General features: G+C 44.2%; 1 protein-coding gene, 1 long non-coding RNA gene and 1 other non-coding gene across 5 annotated transcripts in view; 1 reads left to right on the plus strand and 2 right to left on the minus strand.

Annotated features, from left to right (window-relative positions):
* The window catches only part of LOC128329649 (uncharacterized), a 116,737-nt gene that overhangs the window by 28,956 nt on the left and 63,869 nt on the right, over positions 1-23,912 (plus strand). Inside the window, exons 1-3 of one of the 2 annotated variants that reach the window (XR_008309742.1) lie at positions 722-1,504; positions 3,458-3,585; positions 15,879-16,032. This is a non-coding gene — a long non-coding RNA (uncharacterized LOC128329649). Of the gene's footprint in view, positions 1-721; positions 1,505-3,457; positions 3,586-15,878; positions 16,033-23,912 lie in introns of those variants that run through there. The other variant, XR_008309741.1, reaches the window with a different exon arrangement.
* The window catches only part of NRP1 (neuropilin 1), a 215,631-nt gene continuing 203,258 nt past the window's right edge, over positions 11,540-23,912 (minus strand). For both annotated transcript variants that reach the window (XM_053261193.1, XM_053261194.1), the window contains exons 15-18: positions 23,346-23,617; positions 21,686-21,779; positions 19,521-19,577; positions 11,540-16,313 (exon numbers count right to left, since the gene is read on the minus strand). In XM_053261193.1, coding sequence (XP_053117168.1) covers positions 16,021-16,313; positions 19,521-19,577; positions 21,686-21,779; positions 23,346-23,617 — 716 coding nt within the window. In that variant the 3' untranslated portion in view covers positions 11,540-16,020. The remainder of the gene's footprint in view (positions 16,314-19,520; positions 19,578-21,685; positions 21,780-23,345; positions 23,618-23,912) is intronic.
* On the minus strand, positions 13,518-13,624 carry LOC128332223 (U6 spliceosomal RNA). Its single transcript, XR_008310629.1, has one exon. It is a non-coding gene; the product is annotated as a U6 spliceosomal RNA (small nuclear RNA).

Genomic DNA, 23,912 nt, shown 5'->3' on the forward strand with positions numbered 1-23,912 from the left:
AGAGGCAGTCAGCAAGAAGCACCGCAGGCATGGAGTAGGAGCAATCCCGGGTGGGTCTGGGCCACCCTCTCCATGATTACGGTTCCAGAAACTTCATGAAACCATGGTTATGGTGGCATCCATGTTCTGACGTAATGCTGCTGCTACAAAACCTCAGGTTGGGGCAGTGAAACCCACTACAAACCAAAGGTTGAAACTGGATTTTTGTGAGGGAAACCACAGGTTGCTTTTGCCTTGAAACCACGGTAGCATGCATTTGGACCTTCACAAAGTCCAACCTATGCCCCATTCAACTGTGGTTTCGCGTGATGTGTGAATGTGGCCTCCCTGTGGTGGCTCATGTGATTGAATGTTCCTCTGTTCAGAAACAAGCTTCCTGCCTCATCTGCTGCTTGCAAGACCTTTGCCTGTGCAGCAAAGCACCTGCTGTGCCTAATAAACACACAGGTTAGGGCTGGAATTCACAACCTTGTATTGCCGGATGTTGGACACAACATCATCATTGTTGCTGAGGTCAAAGAGAGTTGTAGTCAAACAACATCTGTGGACACAAGGTTGAGAACACGTGACTTAGGTTGTGTTAAGTGAGGGACTATAGCTCAACAATACAGCACATGCTTTGCATGCAGAAGGCTACAGTCCAATCCCTGGCATCTCCAAGCAGGGCTGGGAAAGCCCCTGCCTGAAATGCTGAAGAGCTGCTGTCAGTCAGAGTAGACAATACTGAGCTAGATGGACCAAAGTTCAGTATAAGGCAGCTTCATACAGTAAAACGTACTTTCGAGTTGGTGTCGCCTCCTGGTGCCCACGGAGCCCTGTGTTTTCTTTGGTAGACTACAGGAGGGGTTTACCATTGCCTCCTCCAGTGCAGTAGATGATGCCTTTCAGCATCCTATATCGCTGCTGCCCAACATAGGTGTTTCTCATAGTCTGGGAAACATACCAGTTGGGATTTGAACTGGCAACCTCTGTCTTGTTAGTCAAGTCATTTCTCTGCTGCGTCATTAGGTGGCTATAAAGAAGCTTCATAGGTTCACTTCTTCCCCCTCATTTTGCCTGTTTTGCTTTGCACTCGGAATTAACAAGCCTTTCTCTCACTCTTTTGCCCTACCATTCTTCTTATCTGCTTCTCTCTCCACTTGCCTGGACTAATGAGAACTGATTCTAGCTTGCCTGATCTTGCCTCGCCCCTTGGCCATTCTCCTTGACCTGACCAGAGAGCTAGAAAAGGCCTGAAGCAAACTTGCAATCCAGAGGTACAAACTTGTTGCCCCAAATATTTTCCTCTATCTCTGAGAGGCCCTGACTGTGCAGAGGGACATTGGGCTGTTCCAGTGCATATCACGGTGACATGCCAGCTGCAACCAAATCCAGATTAAAGGCTGCTGCCATCCTTCATCTTGCAATGGTACTGGTCAGAGCAGGCAGTGAAGCTGAAGTCCTTGAACGAGCTCTTCAGAAACATCAACACGAAAATGGATTTGCCTCTGACAACAAATCAAAAGTAATGAATTGCAGAGTTTAATTTGGGTTTCTAGCAACTGCATAGACTTTAATTAGTGTGTGACTGAGGGGGAATTTAAAGAGACAAGTGCTGTCAGAAGCTATTCCTGTCAAGCATCGTCTGCAGTGTAACACGGCGTAATTTTGTTGTCTGTGCCATATTGAGTTCACGCCAAGTCATACAGATGTGTTTCAAAACTTTGCTTTGTTGATGTTTCGACATGTGGTGTTGAAGTTCTCCAGTTAGGACCTTTGGGTCTAGTCCATAAGCATGTTAACAAGTTACTGCTGGCCTCAGATCTTCCAGGGAAATTGTGAGCTGAAGAGTTTTACTGAAGTTCTCTCCAACTGTTACAAGTATTATTACCCAAACTCCTCTCATATGACACACTGAATTATGTCAGTCATTAAATATGGGGTTCTGTAGAATCAAACTAGTTACCAAGAAAGCTTTGTTCTGGATTGACTTGTGGGTACTACCCTTGACCTGGAAATCATTTTGATCCTCCTTAGATGTCACAGGGTGTCATAATGCCTTCCACAAAAATTGACAGAATTCACTTCCAAGTAGTCTGTTTAGGATCCATGGACCCAGTAATTATCAGAGTGTTCTACATAATCACTGGTAGGCTTTTGGCTCCTATGAGTTCCTGGCCCAGCTGATTTTATTTCTCCTACCAATTCATTTCCACTCACAATAACTGTTCTACTGGATGTTTTGCTAGTGCAGCTTAAGAAAAATAGAGTAGTTCTGTATAGCACTTGATGCATGGTACCCAAAAATGTTACACCGTACTCATAATCAGTGATGTAGCTACCTTTGGATGAGCGGCAGGTGAAGGTGGGATGTCCCTGCTCTGCTGACATCCAGGGACTACCAGGGCGCATGCTTCCCCCCGCCCCCTGCCCAACACGCAGCCAGCTGGATAGTGCTTTGTTCGTTGGCTGGGTGTTTCCTTTCTCTGCCTCACTCTGAGCGAGGGAAAGAAAGGAAGCATCCGGATGGTGAACAAAGCAGTAGCCAACTTAGAGAGGGTGAGGGGCTACGTGGCTGTGCCCGACTGTCAGCCACACACCCCTGCATCGACATTCTTCTGAAGCCAGCACAAGCAGTTTGGTCCTTTTGGGTGTGTGGCGCATGGGTGGGGGGTGGTGTTACAAAGGCAGGTGGTGATAGCGGTCTGTCCCAGTTCTGCTGCCCACCTCCCTACATCATTGCTCATGATACTAGTAGCAGAAGAAACAGCTGGGGTTTTACATTGATAAGAGGCATGGGCTGACATATAGAGCAAGGATTTTTTAAAAATTTACTTTTACACTAATATCCCCCTCTTCCTCCGAGGAGCTCTCCTCCGAGGAGTTCTCGGGGACATATTTTTGGGTGGCACAGAAGGCTTCCTGGTGAAGGAGAGGGCATCAAACATTTAACTGGTGCAGTTAGATGGGAAGTTCTCTTAGGCTGCTGTCTCACTTCACTGTTGCCTCCTTGCTCTGTATGCCAGCCACCATCTTCACGAGAAATTAATATCAGAGCCCCTAAGCCAAAACTGACCCCCTATTGTATTTCATCTGGCAAATGAGTGGTATAAAGGAGCATTGACAGGATTTGGTAACATTTTGGGGGTAGGGAATTGAAGCCTTGTCCTGCCCCATACATTCTCAAAAATGTTCCCCTGATAAAATGTTGTAGATTGGAATGCATTGTGTGGCGGAATTATATTTTATTTTCATAGTCATTCCTTCATTTGACCTGCCACTGTGTGCATTAATCTGCTTCCCCTTTCAGCTGTTGATAATACCCCTAACTTTGGCTAGGATCCAAAGAAGAGACATACACACATGACAGAGAACAATTTGTTGCAGAGTGATTCCTTGTTTTATAAGGAATTAAACAAGAGGCTTATCTTTAGTTGCAGAAAGAACATCTTAATTATTCATTATTTCTTAACACTAGCTAACAAGGTAACAGTCACATCTGCAAGAGAGGGAGAGCAAAACCAACTGAACTGATGAAACAACCAGTCAACAGAATTGAAGACTGATTCTACTCCAAGGACTTAACATACATACATACATATAGAGGTAAGTATGAGTTGGACAGGAAGAGAGACAGTGAGGTCTTTCACATGACCTCACAGGGAGGGAGGATGGGTTGTCAGGAAGGCAGGAGTTCGCCTGTCTTCCCTGGCAGATAAGCAACCACTGTCCTCCCCTCTGCTACACCACACGCTTACATGAGCAGTGGTACGGTAGAGGGAGACACTGGGAGAGGGAGGACTCCCCCCTCCCACACCCCAGGGTGCCCTGGGGGCACTAGTGCAACTGCTCCTTTCCCCTGGCTCACTGCCGGAAATGGCCGTGGGTCGGGTGGAAGCTTATTAACCCGGTGGCAATCATGCAGACAATCACCAGCTGAGGTAAAGCAAACCTTAATAGGTAAATTACCTTATTGTAAATTACTGAAGAAATGTGAAGTAGTTTCATTATCCAAATATATATTTTCTAGTTTGACTTGCATCAATCCTGCAGATACTTGCAATGCATACTTTCTATTATGCACAGCTTTCCTTTGCTTTCACTATTGCATAGATGAGACTGTTTGCTAGAAAAGCCCTTTTCCTAGAATTTACTCTTATTCACTTTTCTTTGTTGGAAATAATTTCCTTGCTCTTTATTAGGGCATGCATTTCTCATATATGAAGTACTCCCACATATAAAGCATTGTCTGTCACCAGCAACTTTGTAGGCTTGATTTTTAATTGATTCCTCCCTCTCAGTTTGATTTTTCAGGTTAAATTCTTGCAAATGCTCCTGCACAAACCTCAAAGTTACATTATCTATAATTTGCAGATAATTTGACTTTTGCAGAGTCAAAATTCTACAAATTTTTCTAATTTGCAGAAAGTTAACAATATTCTCAAGGAATTTAGCAAATGTCCAATTTTTGCTGGTTCTGGCATATTTATCTCTTGCAGCTCCAACTCTCTCAGTATCCCCCAGAATGAGCATATGTGCTCTTGCAGATGCTCTTCCTCTTTGAATCTTTTATTGCATAACTGCAGCATAAGAGAAACTTGGTATTCTTTGTTGAAATACTCCTTTAATTTCCCCACATTTCTTTTGCTTTTATTTTATCTTCTATATGATAAATTAACTGATCACTTACAGTCAGAGATATGTCTTCCATGGCTGTTTGTTTGCAGACTCCCATTCTTGTTATTTACTTTCATTCTCTGTTGATATCTGTTCCTCCAGAACAGGCCTGCTCAACTTTGGCCCCCCAGATTTTTTTGGACTACAACTCCCATGATTCCCCATCCATAGTAGCCAATTGCCAGGGATTATGGGAGTTGTAGGGCAACATCTGCAGGAGGGCTGAAGTCGAGCAGGCCTGCTACAGAACGTAAGATAGTCCTGGGAGTTTTCCAGACCACAAGATGTGCACTGGTTAAAGCAGTGCAAAGTGTGATGCAATAGTGCAACAGATTCAACCCAAGAGAAAAGGGTTGTTCAGTGATTCATTGTAGGCTGGGTGGCCGTTCATACTTTCTGTCCACTCCAATGTGTTTTAAAGGCAGGACATTTTCCAGATTACATGCTGCCTAACTCCGCAAACTGTGCTGGGGAAGGGGGGAGGAGAGGAGGAGGAGCTGTGCCCCGAGGGCTGTGAGGCTCCAGCCTGACAAAGTGGGCCCTTCTTTGCAGCGCTGCCCATCCCTCCTCTTTTGGATCCAGCCTCACTGAGCCCCTTCCTATCCCCTGCCTTTTTCGCTTCCCTAAAATAGTCACACTGTGTTTTGAACCACCCAAACAACACTTCATTGCAGTGCATTAAAAATGGGGCAAGCCTCCTAAAAATGGGAAAATACAGCTACTTTCCTGCAACACATTTACAACATTGTAGGGGTGCAACGCAGCAATAAAATCTGAAACAGAGCCTGGTAAATATGAACAGCACCCTGCTGACAGTGCAGCAAGTGTGATGTCAAAATACTGGCGATATGCAGGGGCACTTATGGGACACATTGTGAATCTGTGGCAGTGGGTAATATGGAAAAGGCCCAAGTGTATTTAGCAACATCTTGACTCTGGACGGCCATTTTTTGTAGTATCATTCAGCAGTTCCATAGTAGGATGCTTCCTTACAGATTCAAAATTAGTCATCTTGTTCACTTCTCACCTATAAAATGCCTCTGAGATTGTTTAAGATATAACCTGGGCCCATAACCCAGAGTTGCAGAGTGATTCTTGAAATTAAACAAGAGGCTTAACTTTAGTTGCAGAAACAACATCTTAATTATTTATTATGTTCTAACATCAACTAATAACTGAGGAAAGAGACACCTTTTAAATTGGTGATTCTCTTCTATTTAGTGGGGGGAGAGTAACTGGCTGTATCCGGCCCCAGCACATCATCCCTCCAGTGGCTCTTGCTGGTGTCTGCCTATATGTTTCTTTTAGATTGTGAGCCCTTTGGGGACCAGGGACCATTTTATTTAAGTATTATTTATTTTTCTTTGTAAACCGCTTTGTGAACTTTGGTTGAAGAGTGGTATATAAATATTAGTAGTAGTAGTAGTAGTAGTAGTGATAAGGAAACAGTCACTTCTGCAAGCGAGGGAGAGCAAAACCAACTGAACTGATGAAACAACCAGTCAAGAGAAGTGAAGACTGACTCCACCCCAAGGACTTAACATAGATACATACATACATATAGAGATAAGTATGCTTTGGAGTGCACAGTCATCTTCAGTGGCGCAGCAGGGAAATGCTTGATTAACAAGTAGAAGGTTGCCGGTTCAAATCTCCGCTGATACTGTATCAGGCAGCAGCGTTATAGGAAGATGCTGAAAGGCATCATCTCATACTGCATGGGAGATGGCAATGGTAAACCCCTCTTGTATTCTACCAAAGACAACCACAGGGCTCTGTGGTCACCAGGAGTTGAAATAGACTTGACAGCACTCTTTACCTTTATGCTTTGGACAAGAAGACAATGCTTAGTTACACAATACATCCAACTCAATTGTGCTCATCATTTCAATTCACACTGCTGAAAAGACACACTATTTTCAAACTAAGAGCTTGTCACTTTTGCAATGGGAATTGCTCCTATCGAGGCCTGCAACACTTTAGCTGTGCCTAAGCTGCTCTCCCATATTGCTTCATTAGTTTCCAGTCTACATCTCAAATCTGATGCCAATGTTCATTCAATAGCTAAGATGATATAATAGTTTTTTTGCGAACTCATTTTTATGGACTGGGGACAAGGGTATACATTTTTGCCATTTCTAGTGCTATTTTATATCTGATCCCCATCTGCCTTTTATTATGCGTAATGATTCCTGTTGGCATTTTTAAAAATCCATTCTACAATTTTAGTTTCCCTGGAGTCACAATTTCTAAACTTGGTTTTGACTGTTGAAGAAGTGTCAAATTCAGTAACATGAATGGTACTTGATCTCAGCAGTCCAGCTAATTCACATTACAGTTTGTAATTACCACATCCTGCTCTTTGAGCCTAGTAGCATGTCCGCTCAAGGAGCAATGATTTGTTCACGCTTAAATTTTTTCTTGTCTATGGTACTTCATTCCTCTTGTTAACCAGAAGCACAGTTTTTAACATCTCATAATGGAATATATCTTTTTGCTTAACTGCCTAGCACATATCCACACTTGCCTCTTAATTGTTCCACTATAGCAGATTGGTTCACAATGGCCTTGATCCATGTGGGCAATCCAATGCGCACATGGAGTTCCACATTTTTTCTTTTCCATTCACTTCAATCTTCCATCTTAATTGTTTGTTATTTCTTCGTGTAAACTGCCCTGAGCCATTTTTGGAAGGGCGGTATAGAAATTGAATAAATAATAAATAAATAATGGAAGAGCAAATCTCTGCTAGCAAAGCTCTGTAAGTATATTGGCTGACATACTGTGCAAGCCTTAGCCTAGGAATGGAGCATTTGTGCAGTTGTACAAGAGCAGTCTTGCACATGTTTGCACAATTATGCAAATGCAGTTGCATGACAGGGAGCTGTTACTTCCAACAGCCCATTATTGCACAACTGTGTTTGTGCAACTGCATAACTACTCAATTCCTAGGCTGCTGGGTCCTCGGGCAGTATGTCAGCCATTCACTGCTGTAGAGAGCACTGTTTCACATGACAAAGGGAACATGGCTGCCATTTCCTGCTCCCTGCCCAGGAACGTGCTGCCTGTTTAGCTCCACTCCACCTATGTGAAATATTTCATCCTCACCAGCATCCTATCTTCCTTACAGCCAATCCTTAGTCCTGGGCCAAGTTTCCAACAGGGCCATGTAAGTTAAGATTTCCAAGTCTCAAGAGGAGACTGGTATGGGGTCAGCAGCACCCAGATGCAGCACCCAGAGGCCTGTGCAGTGTGGAGAGCTGGTCTTGTGGTAGCGAGCATGAATTGTTGCTTTGCTAAGCTGGGTTTGTCTTACTGTACATCGAGATGGGTGACTGCCAGTGAGCACTGTCTGCTGTAAGATATTCCCCTTAGGTTATGTTTTAGAGCATCTGCTTTGCATGCAGGAGGCCCCAGGTTCAACCCCTGGCATCTACAGGTAGGGTTGGGTAAAACTCCTGCCTGAAACCTTGGAGAAATTGCTGCCAGTCTGTGTTGACCATACTGAACTAGATAGACCAATGGTCTGACTTGGTATAAGGCATCTTCCTGTGTTCCTTTGTAGCAGAGGTGTAAAAAGTTGGTTCTGGTCTCTTTGCTTGTGCCGGAAGTCCTTTTCTAGATGGAGATGTTTGTGTCAGTTCACTTGACATACCCAACCCAAATGCACCAACAAGGTCAGCATGAGTAGTGGAAGAACTATAGCCCTAAACTCTTCTTAGAGGTCTGTCCTCTTCAACTTCCTGTGTCAATGCAGGGGTGGCCTGAGCAGATTTCTGGACATAGGTGAAAAGTGCTGAAGGGCATCCCTGCAACCCAGGACTTTAATGCTTTAATGTTTGCCCTGTTATTATTAGGGATATTATGCACTGCTTTTAATTTTTTTTTTCTTAAAACACTTCCCATAGCAAAAGGAATGAAAATATGATTCCTTATCCCAAAGGGGCTCAAAAGGAGAAAGAAGTGAAAGGGGAATGAATACCAGCAGCAGCCAATGGGAAGGTCTCTATGTTGACTTGCTATGTACTACTATGGTAGCTTGTTGGTGGGGAAAGGAGCTACTGGTGTGTTCTTTGCTATACTTGACCAATCTGCATGGCTAAAAGGCAGTATTGCAATTACTGCTTTAGTAGGGGGTCAGGTGACTTAAGTGACCAATAGGGTCTTATACCCTATAAGGTCTTCAGAAGAGGTCATCAGATTGCTTGACTGCTTGTCCACTTCCCAGCATGCTTGCTGACTGTGTCACTACCTATTTGCCTCCAGTGGCCAGCCTTTTCTCCCATTCAGCAAGCTTTTGCAAACAGCTTCTTTGCACACAGAAACCCATTTCCACACAAAGAGGACTTTCTCTCTGGCATGTGTCTGTAGGATGTCCGTTCAAAATTTGTATTAATTAAGTTTCAGTGGGGCAATTTCACCTGAATATTCAATAGTGAATGCTGACCCTTGTGTTGTGTTGTGGCATTTTCAGAGGTGGATTTCGAGCAGAGGAGGAATTGGCTTCATTGTTGCTGACTGACATGATGCATAGTACTAGATCTCTCAGCAGCTTTTTCGATCTCTCAGGGGCTTTTGACACTATCGATCATGCTATCCTTCTTGACTGCCTGCGTGGGTTGGGTATCGGGGACACTGTTTTACAGTGGTCCCATTCTTACCTTAGCAGGTGTCTCCAGTTGGTATGCATTGAGGACAGGTGCTCTGACCCATGGCTTCTCCTTTATGGAGTTCCCCAGGGTTCAGTTCTTGCCCCTGACCTTTTTAACATCTATATGAAGCCACTGGGTCAGGTCATTTCCCACTTTGGGGTGAGATTTCATCAATACACTGATGATACTCAGCTATATATTGCCATCCCAGACCGTTTTGGGGACACTGTTTCTGTGCTTACTCGATGCCTGGAAGCTATTAAGGTCTGGATGAATCAAAACAAGCTCAGACTGAATCCCACTAAGACTGAATTTATTTTTATTCAGCCCTCGTAACGGCCAACTGCTGGATGTGAACCTTGTTTTAGATGGGGTGGCGCTGCCCTCAAAAGAGCTTGGACTCATGCCTCCTGCTTGAGCAGCAGGTGGAAGCTGCAGCCAGGTGCTTTTGCACAGCTTCATCTGGTTCGCCAATTACGCCCTTACCTTGATCGGCAGAGTGACCCATGCCCTTGTTATCTCCAATTTAGATTATTGTAACACTATCTAGGGTTACTTTTGAGGACGATCAGGAAGCTGCAGCGGGTCCAGAATGCAGTGGCTCATCTACTCATGGGTGCCAGAAATATGACAGGGTAACACCTTTCCTACAGTCATTGCACTGGTTGCCTATTCGCTTCCGAGCTCAATTTAAGGTCCTGGTTCTGACCTTCAAAGCCTTGTGGGGCCTGGCACCTGTCTACCTACAGACCCGCCTCTCCCATCCAGTTACATCCCATCCGGTTAGATCAGCTCAGACGGCCCTTCTGTCGGTTCCTGATTTTCGAGATGTTCGGGGCGCTAGGACCCGGGAAAGGGCCTTTTTGGTTGCTGCCCTGCTCCTTTGGAACTCTCTCCCCCTGCAGATCTGGCTAGCACCTTCTTTACTGATCTTCAAATCGCTATTGAAGACTTTTCTTTTGCGCCAGGCCTTTGCCCTGTAGTTCATTTTTCTGTTTTCTGGTAGTTACTTTAGTTCTTCATAATTTTTAATTATCAATGTAATGTAATTTTTAATGTTGCCTGTTGTTGTACACTGCCCAGAGTCTTCGGAGTGGGCGGTATATTAAATTTCTTTAATAAATAAATAAATAAATAAATTATGGAGCAGTAATGCTATGCCCCATGGTGCTGCAGAGTCCTAAGGCACCCCCTACACATGAGCGTCCACAGAAATCTTTCCCAGGGACAGCAGAGGATGCACGGACCTTTCTGGGGGAGAAGGCTTGTGCCACACACCCTGTGCTGGCTCCTTCTTGCTAGCTCCCCATGCCAAAGCTCAGTTGCCACTTCCCAAAACTGAGGGAAAGTGAGTGGCGCACCCTCCATCCCTCACTCCTTCCTCCCCTTCATCCTGCAAGGCTGCCCTCACTGGAGGCTGAATGAGTGCCACTGCCTGCCTGCCTTGCTCACTGGCTGGATTATCCATGGCACTAAGATGCTGTTGCTGCCTGCTCCCCTTTGTTGCCTTTGAAGAGTTGGGGAAAGGGGTGCTAGGATAGGCCCAGCCTCAATCTGGGGCTGGGAATGCCTCCCCTTGCCTCCTCCTTTGGACGCCCTTGCCCTGATGCTTTTAAGAACAGTGCCAGCAGTGCTTCCACAGCTTTCCCCATTGTCACAAATGAGAGGAGAGCTGGTCTTGTGGCAGCAAGCATGAATTGTCCCCTTTGCTAAGCAGGGTCCAGCCTGGTTTGCATATGAATGGGAGACTACATCCGTCAGCACTTGAAGATATTCCCCTTAGGGGATGGGGCCGCTCTGGGTAGAGCACCTGCATGCTTCTGTGCAGAAGGTCCCATGTTCCCTCCCTGGCATCTTCAGGCTCCTGCCTGCAACCTGGGAGGAACCACTTCCAGTCTGTGTAGACAGTACTGAGCTAGATGGACCAATGGTCTGACTCTGTACAAGGCAGCTTCCTATCGGGGGGAACTCTGGAAGCACTGCTCATGCAACCACCTGTTCTTAACAGCATCGAGGTGGCTTTAGGACTCTGCAGGAACTCCGGGGTGCAGCATTACAGTTCTGTGAAACTGCACATAATGTCAGCTACTATGTTTTAATCTGTTTCACAAAGTTCTTTGGTAACAAATGAGAACCTAAGCCATTGGTGCTTGTCAAAAGGTATGTTAAAAAGGCAAGCTGTTTTAAAACCAGTACAGCTGTAAGATAATAAAAGTCATGAAGGTATGGGGTATTTTATGAAAATGTTTAATTCAACTGTTTCTTTGGAATGTAGTAGTCATTGTTTGGAAACTTTAAATTACAATTCAATCCTATGTGGTTTTTTTTAAAATGCTACTCAGTGTCCGAGAATACAAACATCATTTAAAGTTAAGGCTTTGCTGTTCATTTTGAAATAACAATTTAAAAGTGTCATATTGTCATAGAAAATAAAAAATTTCTGTAAAAAAATCTGCACAAAATTTTATGATGGTACAAAAACATGAAGCAATAATATACCAGTAAAATGAAATCATTTTACTACAGAAGATTTTTTATAGTTTTTTGATAAAGAAAAAAATATGTTATTTTACACTTTCAAAATTATGAAACAATCTAAAACAATATCAACTGAACATTTTGTAACACTGCCTTTACAAATTAATAACTTTATAAACATATAATTTTTAAATATATTTATCAGTGCAAGATACTTTTTCCCATTTAAAGTTGCAGTATCATTTTTCCTTTGTTGAAGGGCAGTTTCTGTTCAATCTCTACTTGAAGAACGCAGATCCCATTTTCTGCTCTAGCATTAAATGGCTGCAACAACATGGGTTCTCTTATTCTGTTCATACGATTTGCACTCTGCCTTGCCAATTTTGAATATCTTTGCTGGTGCATGTTCCTGCAAAGCTGGGGTAACATTCCTACAATGTCACAATTCTGGGATGTTCAAATGGTGCAACAGCCAATGCACTTCACCATAGACTACTGGTTGGCACAGCAAGTTTTCGGACAGATTATATGGAGAAGAAGTGCTCAATGTGCCAAGCTGTGCTCTTGTACAATTGCATTTGTTTTTGTGGGGCTGGCGCGTGCGCATTGAAATGAATGGAGGATACACAGCAGCGAAATCTAGTGATTACAGCCAAATGCTTTTCTGTTCCAGCTAGGACAATACAAATAGTTAAGCCTGCATCCATTACAACAAATTGAAATGTTTGAATGAGTTTAGCTGGGCTTTCGGGAATGGGATTCCCGCCCCCCCCCCCAATTTTTTTTGTGTGTGTGCATGTTAATGCACAGCCTATTCATGCAAGCACGTTCCATATTGCTATCTGAGGGCTGCTTGGAATGCTACTTTCATCACATGTGCAACAGCATTTAAAAGGCCTTAGTGAACAGCAAACATGCCACTTCTGGGTTCTGTATGATGCCAAGCACACTTTTTGCATTAAATAGAGGCCAAATAGTAGCAAAGGTTGTATTCTGTGTGGTGGTTCACACAGGCATGTTCATCATACATGGACCTTAGTAGCATCAAGCAGTTACATGCATGGATGAATCACAACTGATAAGCCTTTCATATCACCAAGCACATTGTGCAACATCATACAAATATCTTTTAAATGATGTTGCACAATAGGACAATCCTCTTCAGTGCAGACAGATCATACGTTTGGCAGATAGCAATCAAGAGCTGGAGTATTAAGTGATGCAGTAAAGTGGTGGGGAAGGGTCATATCTCAGTGGCAGAAGTCCCTTAAAAAGGGATCTCTGGCAAATAAGTTGGGGAATTCCTCTGTCTAGGATCTTGGAGAGGTGCCACTACTCAGATTAGAAATTACTAGGCTACTTGGATCAAAGATATGAAGACAACTTCATATGCTCAATGTGTGAACTAGTCCTGTTTTGGTGCCAAGATATGCATTGGGCCAACTGCTTTTCAAGCCCTGCCAAATGTATGTCTTTGCAATGAAATTCACCCTTCATGAATGATGTCTGCATGCATTCAAGACATGTGTCTTAAGATTAAGATGTCCATAACTCCTTACAAAAAAGGGTAATTACATAAGAACAAAAAGAACATAAGAACAGCAATGCTGGATCAGGCCTGAGGCCTATCTAGTCCAGCATCCTGTTTTACACAGTGGCCCATCAGATGCCTCTTGGGGCGCCCACAGGCAAGAGGTGACGGCATGCCCTCTCTCCTGCTGTTGCTCCCCTAAAAAAATGGATCACTTCATGAATTTGCATGTCATCTTTGCGCAGTGGCCATGCCAATCTTCTTTGTATCATTCCAATTTTGGTATATGTGCTGCCGAAGTGAGCAATTACATGATACAATTAAATTTTATTTGAAACCAATGCAGTCAACAGTGAGCTTGCTCTTCTCTTTGGGCTAATGAACAAACAGGGTATTCCAATTACAGTGCAGTTTGGATAACTAAGTCCTGATTCACGTACTACTTTTTGTTGAGGTGATTTTTCTCATGGAGAATATCTGATTTCAATGCAACCTTCTTTGGTAATAACTCATATAGACCACAGCAGGAGCAAACACTGGTTTTCAAGAGTTTGCTCTGTTACAGTAAATACCAGCTCTCACTAAGTGAGGGTGCATTTGAAAAAAATATTCAACACACAAAACTGATGTGGCAAAACCACCATGCAGTGACTTCACCCATTGTCACTTGGCTTCTATAGGAGTCTTCCAGGCAATAAGTGAATTCCTAAATATATTGCATCTATTGCCAGTTACTTTGTGTGGGCATACTTTTCCAATATTAAAATAGCTGCTTCTAGAGCGGAAAATAAAGGGGAAATAAAGAGACTGTTGTATAGACTGTGCTCTATTTTAACCAGTAAAAGAACCATCTGGAACAAAATTCCCATGTGGTAGAATCTGGCCTGGTACTTTCTTGCCTGGAGAATATTATGGATATTCATTCTACCAATGTTATTCTAATTTACGAGTCATATCATTCATTTTTATTGAGCAAATCAGTTGTTGGCTAAGACAATACAGCACCATCTATATTTTTGTAGCAGCATCAGTGTAACCCTAAGTAACCTGAATGAGAGCTACACAGAGAGGATCACTCTTAGATTGGGTAGCAGGGCTGGTAGACGGAAAGAACAAAAGTTCCTCTGCTGTCTATTAATAGGAATGCCTTGTATAGAATTGAAAGGCTTATATTGCAGTCCTAAACATAATTATTCAGACATAATTCCCACTGAATTATGTTCAGTGGGATTTACTCCCTGCTAAATGTGTTTAGGACTGCAGCCTTATTCCATAACGTGCTAAAGAAAAAGAGATACTGTTACTTTATGCTGTTAACAAGAAACCCAAAGTTCAACTTTGGAGGGAAAAATAAAGAAATTTCCCTTACTTAAAAAAAAGAGAGAGAGAGAGAGAGAGAGAGAGAGAGAGAAGAACACAAAGTCGAATAAAATCCTTTTTGCCATTACCAGCAAATTAAAGCTGCATTTTCCTTTCCTTGACAATGGCAAATGCTTATGCAACAATCTACTCAGAGACAAAGAGAAAGAGCAAAAGAGAAAGAGAGTGCTTATATTTGAAAATACATTCTATATGAAAGAACAATAAAAGGAGGAGGAAAGGGGGGGGGGATATTGCAGCTTTGTACAAAAATGGTCCAGAGACACGGAACTGAAGTACAGGAAGTGGAAGAGTCAAACCACCAAGTTGTCCAATCCCCTTAGCCCTTGCCTCCCCAAGGTTTACTTACACTAAAATATACTTTCTTGTTAGTCAGTGAGTCCTCGGGGTAAGTAATAAAGACAAGGATTTTTAACTGGAGAGAGACAAAGCTGGAGTTGATGATATGAACGCAAATGAAAAGCAGTACAAACAAAAAGGCACTTGAGAGAACACACACACTAGCCAGTGCCAAGGACTTCTGCTTTGTTTTTGTTACAATTATAGGCAGTACACTCGGTTTGCCGGTTGTTTCGGGATGATGGCACGCATTTTTTGTATGGAATTCACAAGCACAAAGTTTAGTACAACACTGAGAAACACCAATAAAAGTCTGACTGTATTGCTTGGTAAACAGAGCTGACACACTATACCAGTACTGATGCTACAGTACTTTTGAAAACACCCTAACCCTCCTTGCCTATGCACAACACAAGCAATTATACACAAATACAGGTTCAGGAATCCACAAAGTTGCTGTTACTCCAATGTTTTTCTTCTTCTGGGCACTGAGCTGCAGGCCGCATGTCCATCCAACAGACCCCCACCAAAATACACTTTGTGACAGCATCTTGGATTTTTGCACAGTAAAAAACAAAACTTACTCATCAAAGTGTTGGGGGTGGGGTGGGGGCCAGAAACAAAAATGAGGAGGGAGGGAGGGAGGGAGGGAAGCAGAAAGTCCAAAAAATAAAAATAAAAATAAAAGGAATCACCCCCTCTTAAGTCAATCATACTTGGTCTCAACACCAGCATTTGATTATTTCAAATTAAAATAGAAACAGAAGTAGACTGTACATGATTCAGATTGTTTAACACAGATTGTTGTCCATGTTTTACTATATCTGGTACACTCACTGAAGCTCCTGAGAAAAGCTTGGCTCAGCGTCCTCAACGCAGTTTTCAGCCTGTACAGTAAAAGAAGATCCACAGTTCCCCAGCATCAGCTAGTCACATGTCTGTCCGTCTCAGTTCTCCCAAACTTCTCCAGCTGCTCCTACGCCTTCATGCCTCTGAGTAAGTATTCTGTGTGTTCAGTTTATCTTTTTTCAATTTCACGCCATCCACAAGTTCGAAATTGTAGTTCTCCAGTGCAGATAAGTTCCTGTCTGACAAGCTGTTGTGCCAACAGGCACAGTATAGAATCACTCCGCAGATGGCCCCCAGAAGAACCCCCAGCGCACTCATGGCTATGATGGTGATGAGGATGGGGTCGAGGGTCTTCAGCACATTGCCTGGCTTCCTAGAGATGTTGTTGTTGTAGGGCTCCCCATTTTCACGATAATCAGGAGTGAAGCCTGCAGTGAAACAAAGTGTGGCAGCTGTGATGTAATGGCAGCATTTCCATTGTTCAGTGAAGGTAAGGAGGGAAGGGAAGAGAAGGGAGGGGAGGGAGGGAGAGAGGGAGAGAGAAAGAAGAAGGAAGGGAGGAAGGAAGGAAGGAAAGCCAAGGAGACGACATTGGCTTGGGTGGAGATGTGGTGACAGCAGAATGCTTAGTGACAGCAGCTGGAATTGGATACATCACTGAATAACAGAAAGCCTATTTATTTCTGACACATTGTTCTATTGCTTTAAAAAGCCTAATATACCATGGCATGGGACTCTGGGTTTTATCATTTGTCTCCCATGCCTGAGTGGCTTTTCATAGGTTCTACCCCATTTGGGAACTGATTGAGCCAGCAGGCTAAATTTTTTCACATTACACATGTGCTCTGGCAGCAAAGACACAGGCTGTGGTTGCAGAGAATGCTGTTATCTCCTCTTGGGAAGGCTTCTGAGTTAACGGACTGATTTTGCTAGTTCCAGGAGAGCACTGAGTCCTCTGTCTGTGCCATTGTACAATGAGCATCAGGGCCAGTTAAACCTCAGAACTAGTCAGCAGGATCAAGGGATGTAGAAAAGTCCCTTATCAGCTGCTAAAGGCTGATGGCTTGATCCTACAAACCACTGCTCCAGCTCAGTAGTTTGGAGTCCAAGGATCCCAACACAAGGATCAACACATGGCATTTCTGGGAATGATGGCACTTCTGGGACCTGGCAACAGCTCTACTGCACACACTGCTGCTGCCACCTGTGATGCCATGCCCGTGCTCGTCTGCTTTCCCTGCCTTGGCAGATAAGTGCTGAACAGAAGGACTTGTGCAGGCGGTGGTGTCAGTAAGACTCTACTTCCTAAAGGCTGACTGACCAGTTAAGGAAGGGACGCTGAAATAGCTCTGTGCCTGTGGAGCTCTGTTTTTTCCGTAGAATCAGAAAGATAACTTGAGAGTTGGAAGGGGACCTTGGAGAGTCTTCTAGTCCAACCCCTTGCTCAGTGCAGGAAACTGCTACTGTATCCCTGGCAGATGCATGTCCAGCCTCTGCTTGAAAACCTCTAGAGAAGGAGAACCAACCAGTGCCATTGCTGAACAGCCCGTGAGGCAATTAAGGAAATGTGGGTTAGGAAATGCCTCGTAATGTCTAGCCTAAATTTGCTGCCTTGTGTTAGAACAATGTAAGCAAGGGAAGTTGGCAAGCTGGGTCTGTAACTTCAGGATACAGATTGGCTTGTTGACTTCCTTTACCTCATGCCAACCCATTGGCCCTAGTCCTGCCCTCGGGGGCAGCAGAGGTTGCTTCTTCTGCATTTCAACCCTTCAGATATTTGAAGCCGGTTATTGTATCCCCCTTCTCCAGACTAAACAAATCCAGTCTCTTTAACATTTCTGTGTAGGACTTGGTTTCCAGACTCCTCACCATCTTGGTTGCCCTCCTCTTAACCCATTCAAGTTCACACCCTCCCCCCGCCCCCGCCAAGACAAGCTTAATATGGCCCATGAGGAACTGCAGCACAAATAGTTCTCTTACCATCTAAAATTGTGGGTTAGTGGGAAGGTGGGGCTTGTTCAGTCAGCAATGGTTTGTATCCCTTTCCCTTGCTATCATTCATTCATTCAATTTCTATACTGCCCTTTCAAAAATGGCTCAGGGCCACTGTTTTGTTTTACATTAAAACAAAACAATTAAAACCAATTAACAATTAAAAACAGACACTATAAAACACCACAAAACAATTAACAATTAAAACATTCAAAACAGTTTTAAAACCCTGGAAAATCAGTTTACAGAAAGTTAAAAACATTTACAACAAATTAAAAACCCTGGAAGGCCAGGCCAAACAGATAGGTTTTGAAGGCTGTCCTGAAGGCCAATAATGAATTCAAATTATGGATTTCTGCAAGGTTTGCATTCCACATCAATATGTTTATTGACAAACATATGCACAAATTTTGTCCTGAAGAAGAAATCATGTTCCTTTAATAAATGGACGCGCTCTCTTTCTCTCTCCACACACACACCCTGCCACAGCTTTTGAGTTTTAGTGGAGAATATTGCTTGACCATCGTCCTGATCCAAAGAGTTTCATGGCTGCACATAAGCCCTCCCATAAATGCAGTGAGGCACCCATGCTTTTGTTTCTGATTGCAGCTCTTCCTAATGCCTTAGAGGCTGTTACTGAAGAATTTGGTTCAGGAATGGCTTGTCAGGTGGCTGAGGGCAAGGGAGGTGAAGTCTTTGGAAACTGGGGGGCCCTGAAGCTTTGTTGCACGCACTGAGATCTGCTGTGCAGTGCTGATCCAGACTTATGCAGATGGACCCTCTTGGAAGCAAAATGTGATATTCTGCCCATGCAAATGTAACAAGGTTCTATAGTCTGCTTGAAGACTCTGCTTCAGATAGGTGTGCTTTGCGGACTGAGTGGCTAGATTTTTGAAAGTTGCCAAATAATCCTGAAGATGTCTAATCCCCCCCACTTTTGTTGAATTTACCTAATTTACCTAAACTCAGGGACTGGTATTGGAACCAGCCTCTGTTGCCTGGAAAACGGGCCCATGTTTTGCCTCTCTATCTAATGTGTTCTGTTCGGGTCACTGTTGACTTCCCTAGACAGTGAGGTCATTCACACAATCAAAAAACGGTGTTCTATCCTGGTTTGGGAGCTGTGTGTGTTCTCAATTTTCAGTTGTGTGGAAGCAAGGCAGGAGGAAAACATGGGTAGAAGTGATTGTGTGGAAACAATGTAGGAGGAGAAGCTACCCAGGTTTTCCTCCTACCTTGCTCCCACACAATCAAAAAATTGGGCACACACAGATCTCCCAAATCCGGGTAGAACACTGTTTTTGATTGTGTGAATGACCTCAGTGTTTGGAACTCGATAGTTTTGTAAGATCTGTACACATGCTATAGGTAATGATACTTCACCTGCCCCCTGCAACGTTCTGGGGATTCCTCCACCCCCACCCCCACCCCAAATGATTGTCTTTGATTACCTCTTTGCAGCCCAAACATATTTTAAGGAAGTCTTATACATGAATAGAATTTAAACTACACCAATACACAAGTAAAGAAACCCTACGTTTGTTTATTAAAGAGGCTTATTGCAATGGGGATGAAAAGAAATTAATATGGCACTGAGGTTCACATGAAAATCAAGTCAATCTTTAACTAAAAGAGCACTTTACCTGTTTGATTAATATCTGGCTCCACTTCGTCTATTTCGTTCCCTGCATCACTCGACTCTAACAAGGCAAAGAGAATTGACATTGATTATTAGGGTGACAAACACTGATTGGCTATCATGCTGGCAATAATGGTATTGAGGATTTGCCTCCTCTCTTGGAACATGATTATGTCAGCTTGACAGAGCTGTTCATTAACCTAGTCTCCCAAAATTAGCAAAGAAGAAAAAAGGTTTAAAAGTCCCCCCTCCACCCCAACTTGGCACAATTTTAGAGTTCTCGGCAGGGGGTTTCTGTCTCTGGAAAATGAAAATCAGGAGGTGAAATTAGCATGTTTCATTCATTGTATTTATAATCTTGGAGCCCAGTACTGCAAAACCCTTAATCATACACATGCAGTACTTAACTGCAAGAAATTGTTCTACAGTGAGGAAGTAGGGATTTCAGAAAAGAGAGAGAGACCTTTGGGTTGAACTCCAAGAGACACATCCTATGCTAGGATCCTACCTATGAGTAAGCCCATCTGCAATCTAAAGCCTGTGAGATTAACCGGAAGACAAGCTTTTAGGCTGCTAGAGAGTAAAAGTCTCGACAGATGTTGTGGCACATTCCTGACAATTTCAATTAGACATGGTGGCTTACATTCTCCACAGGGCTAGGACAATGGAAGTAGACCTGTGGAGATGCAACATGAATACTTGACTGGGAAAGAGCCCTGTGAAGGAAGCCTTGAAATGCTTACCTCCCTGCAGATGATCTGGGCCGCTGGTCTGCGCGCGGAGATTGCATGCCCAGATGTGCAGCTGCCCCATCTGGCAGTGTAGAGAGTTGGGACCCCTCCCTCGCCCCCTGGAACTCCCATAACGCACCATGCAAGTGCAAGTGTGTGGTGCATCATAGGGACCCCCCCCCCACACTCAATGCTGGCTGGGAACCCCACAGTCTCCCAGCCCCCACAGCAAGCAGCCGGGTCTAGCAGACGATTACTCCCTTAACCTTGTTTTGAAGGTGGGATCCAGAGGCAGGCTTGCCACTGTGATGCCACTGGGAGCCAGGTGGTTCTCATGCACAAGGAAAACTGGGCTGGGCTTCCTTAGCCTGGTTTCTCCTACGTGTGAGAACAGCCTCACTGATTGCAAACTTCAATGACTTAAACAATAAAGCAAGTGGGGAGGGGAGTCAGATGCTCACAAGCTGCCTCTGGCAGTGCGGAGGTTTCGAGGCCAAGACACATCGTCCCAGCCCTCGGAAATCCCATAATGCATCATGCGAGTGCATGGTGCACTGTGAGCAGTGGTGGATTTAGCCATGGACCTCAGGGACTAGGTCTGTGCCCTCCTGCCGGGCCTCCCAATGATCATGGGGGGGCTCCCGGAGCCTTGCTGCCCCGCCTGCCACCACCTCGCACCAATATTTGCCATCTTCACCATTGGGGTGTGGGGGGTGAGTGGCAAGCACAGCAGGCCTCCCCCCGCAGCGGTGGCCTGTCCGGCGAGCATGCCTGCACAGTGTGAATAGGGAATGTTGCATGCCGGTGACGTCACGGTGACGTCTCCAAAGCCTTTCAGGTCCGGACTGCTTTTGGACCTAGGTGCGCCCCTGATTGTGAGGATTCCTTCAGAAACAGTTGGGTGCCCATCACTGCTACAGTGCTGGCTACAGTGCTTGTCACTGACAGACAAGCAAAAATAATAATAAAAAATTCAAAACAGGGTAAAGGAGAGTTCACTCCCTTAACCCCAATTTAGAGGTGGGCTCTGAAGGCGGGTTTGCCACTGTGGTGCGGCCACCGGCAGCAGCTTGCCTCCAGCTGCTTTTCATGTGCAGCCAAGACTGGGCTTGGCTGCCTTAGCTTGGTCTTGCCTGCATGTGTGAACAGCCTCAGTGTCTGAAATGTGGAAAATACATTGGCAATGGAATCCTAAAGGATGTCCAAAAATTCTGATCCCATTTACCCTTGCAACTGCTCCCCAGTGGTTAAGTATGCTTAGTTTAGACAGTTCATTGGTTAAAAACATTTTAATTGACGATAGAGTCTCCCCCAATTAATTCATCGGTAGATGTTACAATGTTTAACTTATTTTTAAATACAAAAACTACATAAGGCCACCACCATCTTAAAAGCCATCCCCGGATTTTAGAAGTCACCAGCAGGTTGTAGTACTTACTTCGACATTCCTCCTGTGCTATGTTGTTGTCAATGTCAATATCATCAACTGCAATTCCTCCAGTTCCTTTTCCTATTTCTCCTTCCACCACCACCTAGTAAAATTAAAGAGTATTATGCTGGTTTAGAATATTTACCCAGAAGCGGAGTTTAGGGATTCTTAATTCAGTTCTTAGGCAAGCATATCACTTAAGGGCAAATAGTCATACAATTTGCCACCTTTCAGGGCTGAGGATGTTGCACACATTTTTCTAGAATTAAAAACAACAGTAGTGGCAGTGAGGGTGCAACTCTGACATGGACCAGAGTTTATAAAACAGTCTGGTCCTTTTCTGCAATGCTGTGAGCATAAGAACATAAAAACTGGATCAGGCCCAAGGCCCATCTAGTCCAGCATTCTGTTTCCCAAAATGGCCCACCAGATGCCTTTGGGAAGCTCACAAGCAGGATATGAAGGCATGCCCCCTCTCTTGCTGTTACTCTCTTCTCTTGTATTCTGAGGCATCCTGTCTCTAAACCTGGAGGTAGCCTATAGCCATCCAGACTGGTAGCCCCTGATAGACTTGTCCTCCATTATAAACCCCTTTAAAGCCATCCAAGGTGGTGGCCAATATCATCACATCCCATGGCAAGGAATTCCATAGATTAATTATGCGCTGTGTGAAAAAGTACTTCCTTTTGTCAGTCCTAAATTTCCTGGCAGTCAGTTTCATGGCACTCTTGGTGCACACACATAGGCTGGTATCCAGTTTAAATTATTCTTAAGTAGTCCTGCTGAAATTAGGTAGATTAACTCCTGAGTAGGACTAGTGAGTAACTCAAGTCTAGGATAGTGTCTGTACAAACTTTCCCTTGATGTTAATCTTGGGCATGTGGCTTCAATGGCCTTGGATCTGCCAATGTATATTAATCTCTGATTGTTGTTAATATGGAAGAGAAAGCAGAAGGGAGACATTTGTAATGCAAATGAGCATCCCGGACAATGTAAATTTGACATCCATATGGCAAACCCTGTGGAAGGAAGAGCAGCTTTAAGCCTTATGGATGTATATGGTCCAAGGCTATTAGAAGTGGTCTGCTGTGGTACATGCTGCACCTTTCATTGGCTGGAATAAGCTGAAGTAAGAAAGTATTCCCTTTCTGGATGTAACAATGTGACATAAGAGAACCCTACATCACAACTGCATTGATCTGCAGTTAAGAGGCTTGTGGGTCCACCACTGAATGGGCTGAATGCTCACCATAAAGCCTCCAATGTGGATTTGGCCTCTTCCACTCCCAAATGCAGGCAGGTGCTTAGCCCTGGTTTTATAAACAGATGCAGCTGCCTTATACTGATTCAGCCCAATGCTCTATCTAGCCCAGAACTGACTGTTCTGACCAGCAAGAGCAGGGTACTTACCTGGCCCTGAGATACTGTAATTTCAACTGGAGATTCTGGAGATTGAATCCAGGGCCACACTGCAGCGGTAGAACACCTGCTTTGCCTGCAGAAAGTCCCAGGTTCAATCCCTGGCAGAATCTCCAGGTAGGGCTGGGAGAGACTCTGGCCTGATGCTAGTCAGTGCAGACACTACTGAGCAAGATGGAGCAAGGGTCTGACTTGGTCTAAGACAGCTTCCCGTGTTGCTGCTCCTGAGTTCTGGCTCTTTTGTGCCTACCTGATAATACTTTGCAGATTTGTGGAGAAGGACCCGCCCTTCTTTCCAGTAGTTTCCCTGATTGCCACTCAGCATCCACACGGCCTGATCGTATTCCTCAGGTGTCTGGTACCTCAGTTTGATTCGCAGTGTGCCAACGTGAGGGCCGGACATATGATACCAGAAGGTCATGCAGTGTGCTGCGTGGTGCGGGTTGATGATGGGGCTGATGAGCTGTGCAACCTTGCCTTTCTGGTTTTCATCTGCTTGCGAGTAAATGAAATTGCCATCTCCTGCTGTGACAAAATGCTGCATTAGAAATAATGGCCCACTTTCAGCTCTCTTAAGCCTGATAAACCTCAAGCATTCCAAAACTGGTCTGGCCTTTTCCTCAAGATTTGTAACAAGACTGTAACTCTGGAAAAGGCCTGAACTTTGTGCAGTGGCCTCATCCTCCCCTCCTCATGAAGTCAAGATTCTCTATCCATGACCATTCTTAGCATACCCACAATGCAGAACAAGAATATGGGGCATTTGATTATTCTGGTGATGGTGTGGACAGGTAGGATAGGAGGCAGGGCAAGACAC

Source organism: Hemicordylus capensis, chromosome 6 (assembly GCF_027244095.1).
Source record: "Hemicordylus capensis ecotype Gifberg chromosome 6, rHemCap1.1.pri, whole genome shotgun sequence".
Taxonomy (NCBI): domain Eukaryota; kingdom Metazoa; phylum Chordata; class Lepidosauria; order Squamata; family Cordylidae; genus Hemicordylus; species Hemicordylus capensis.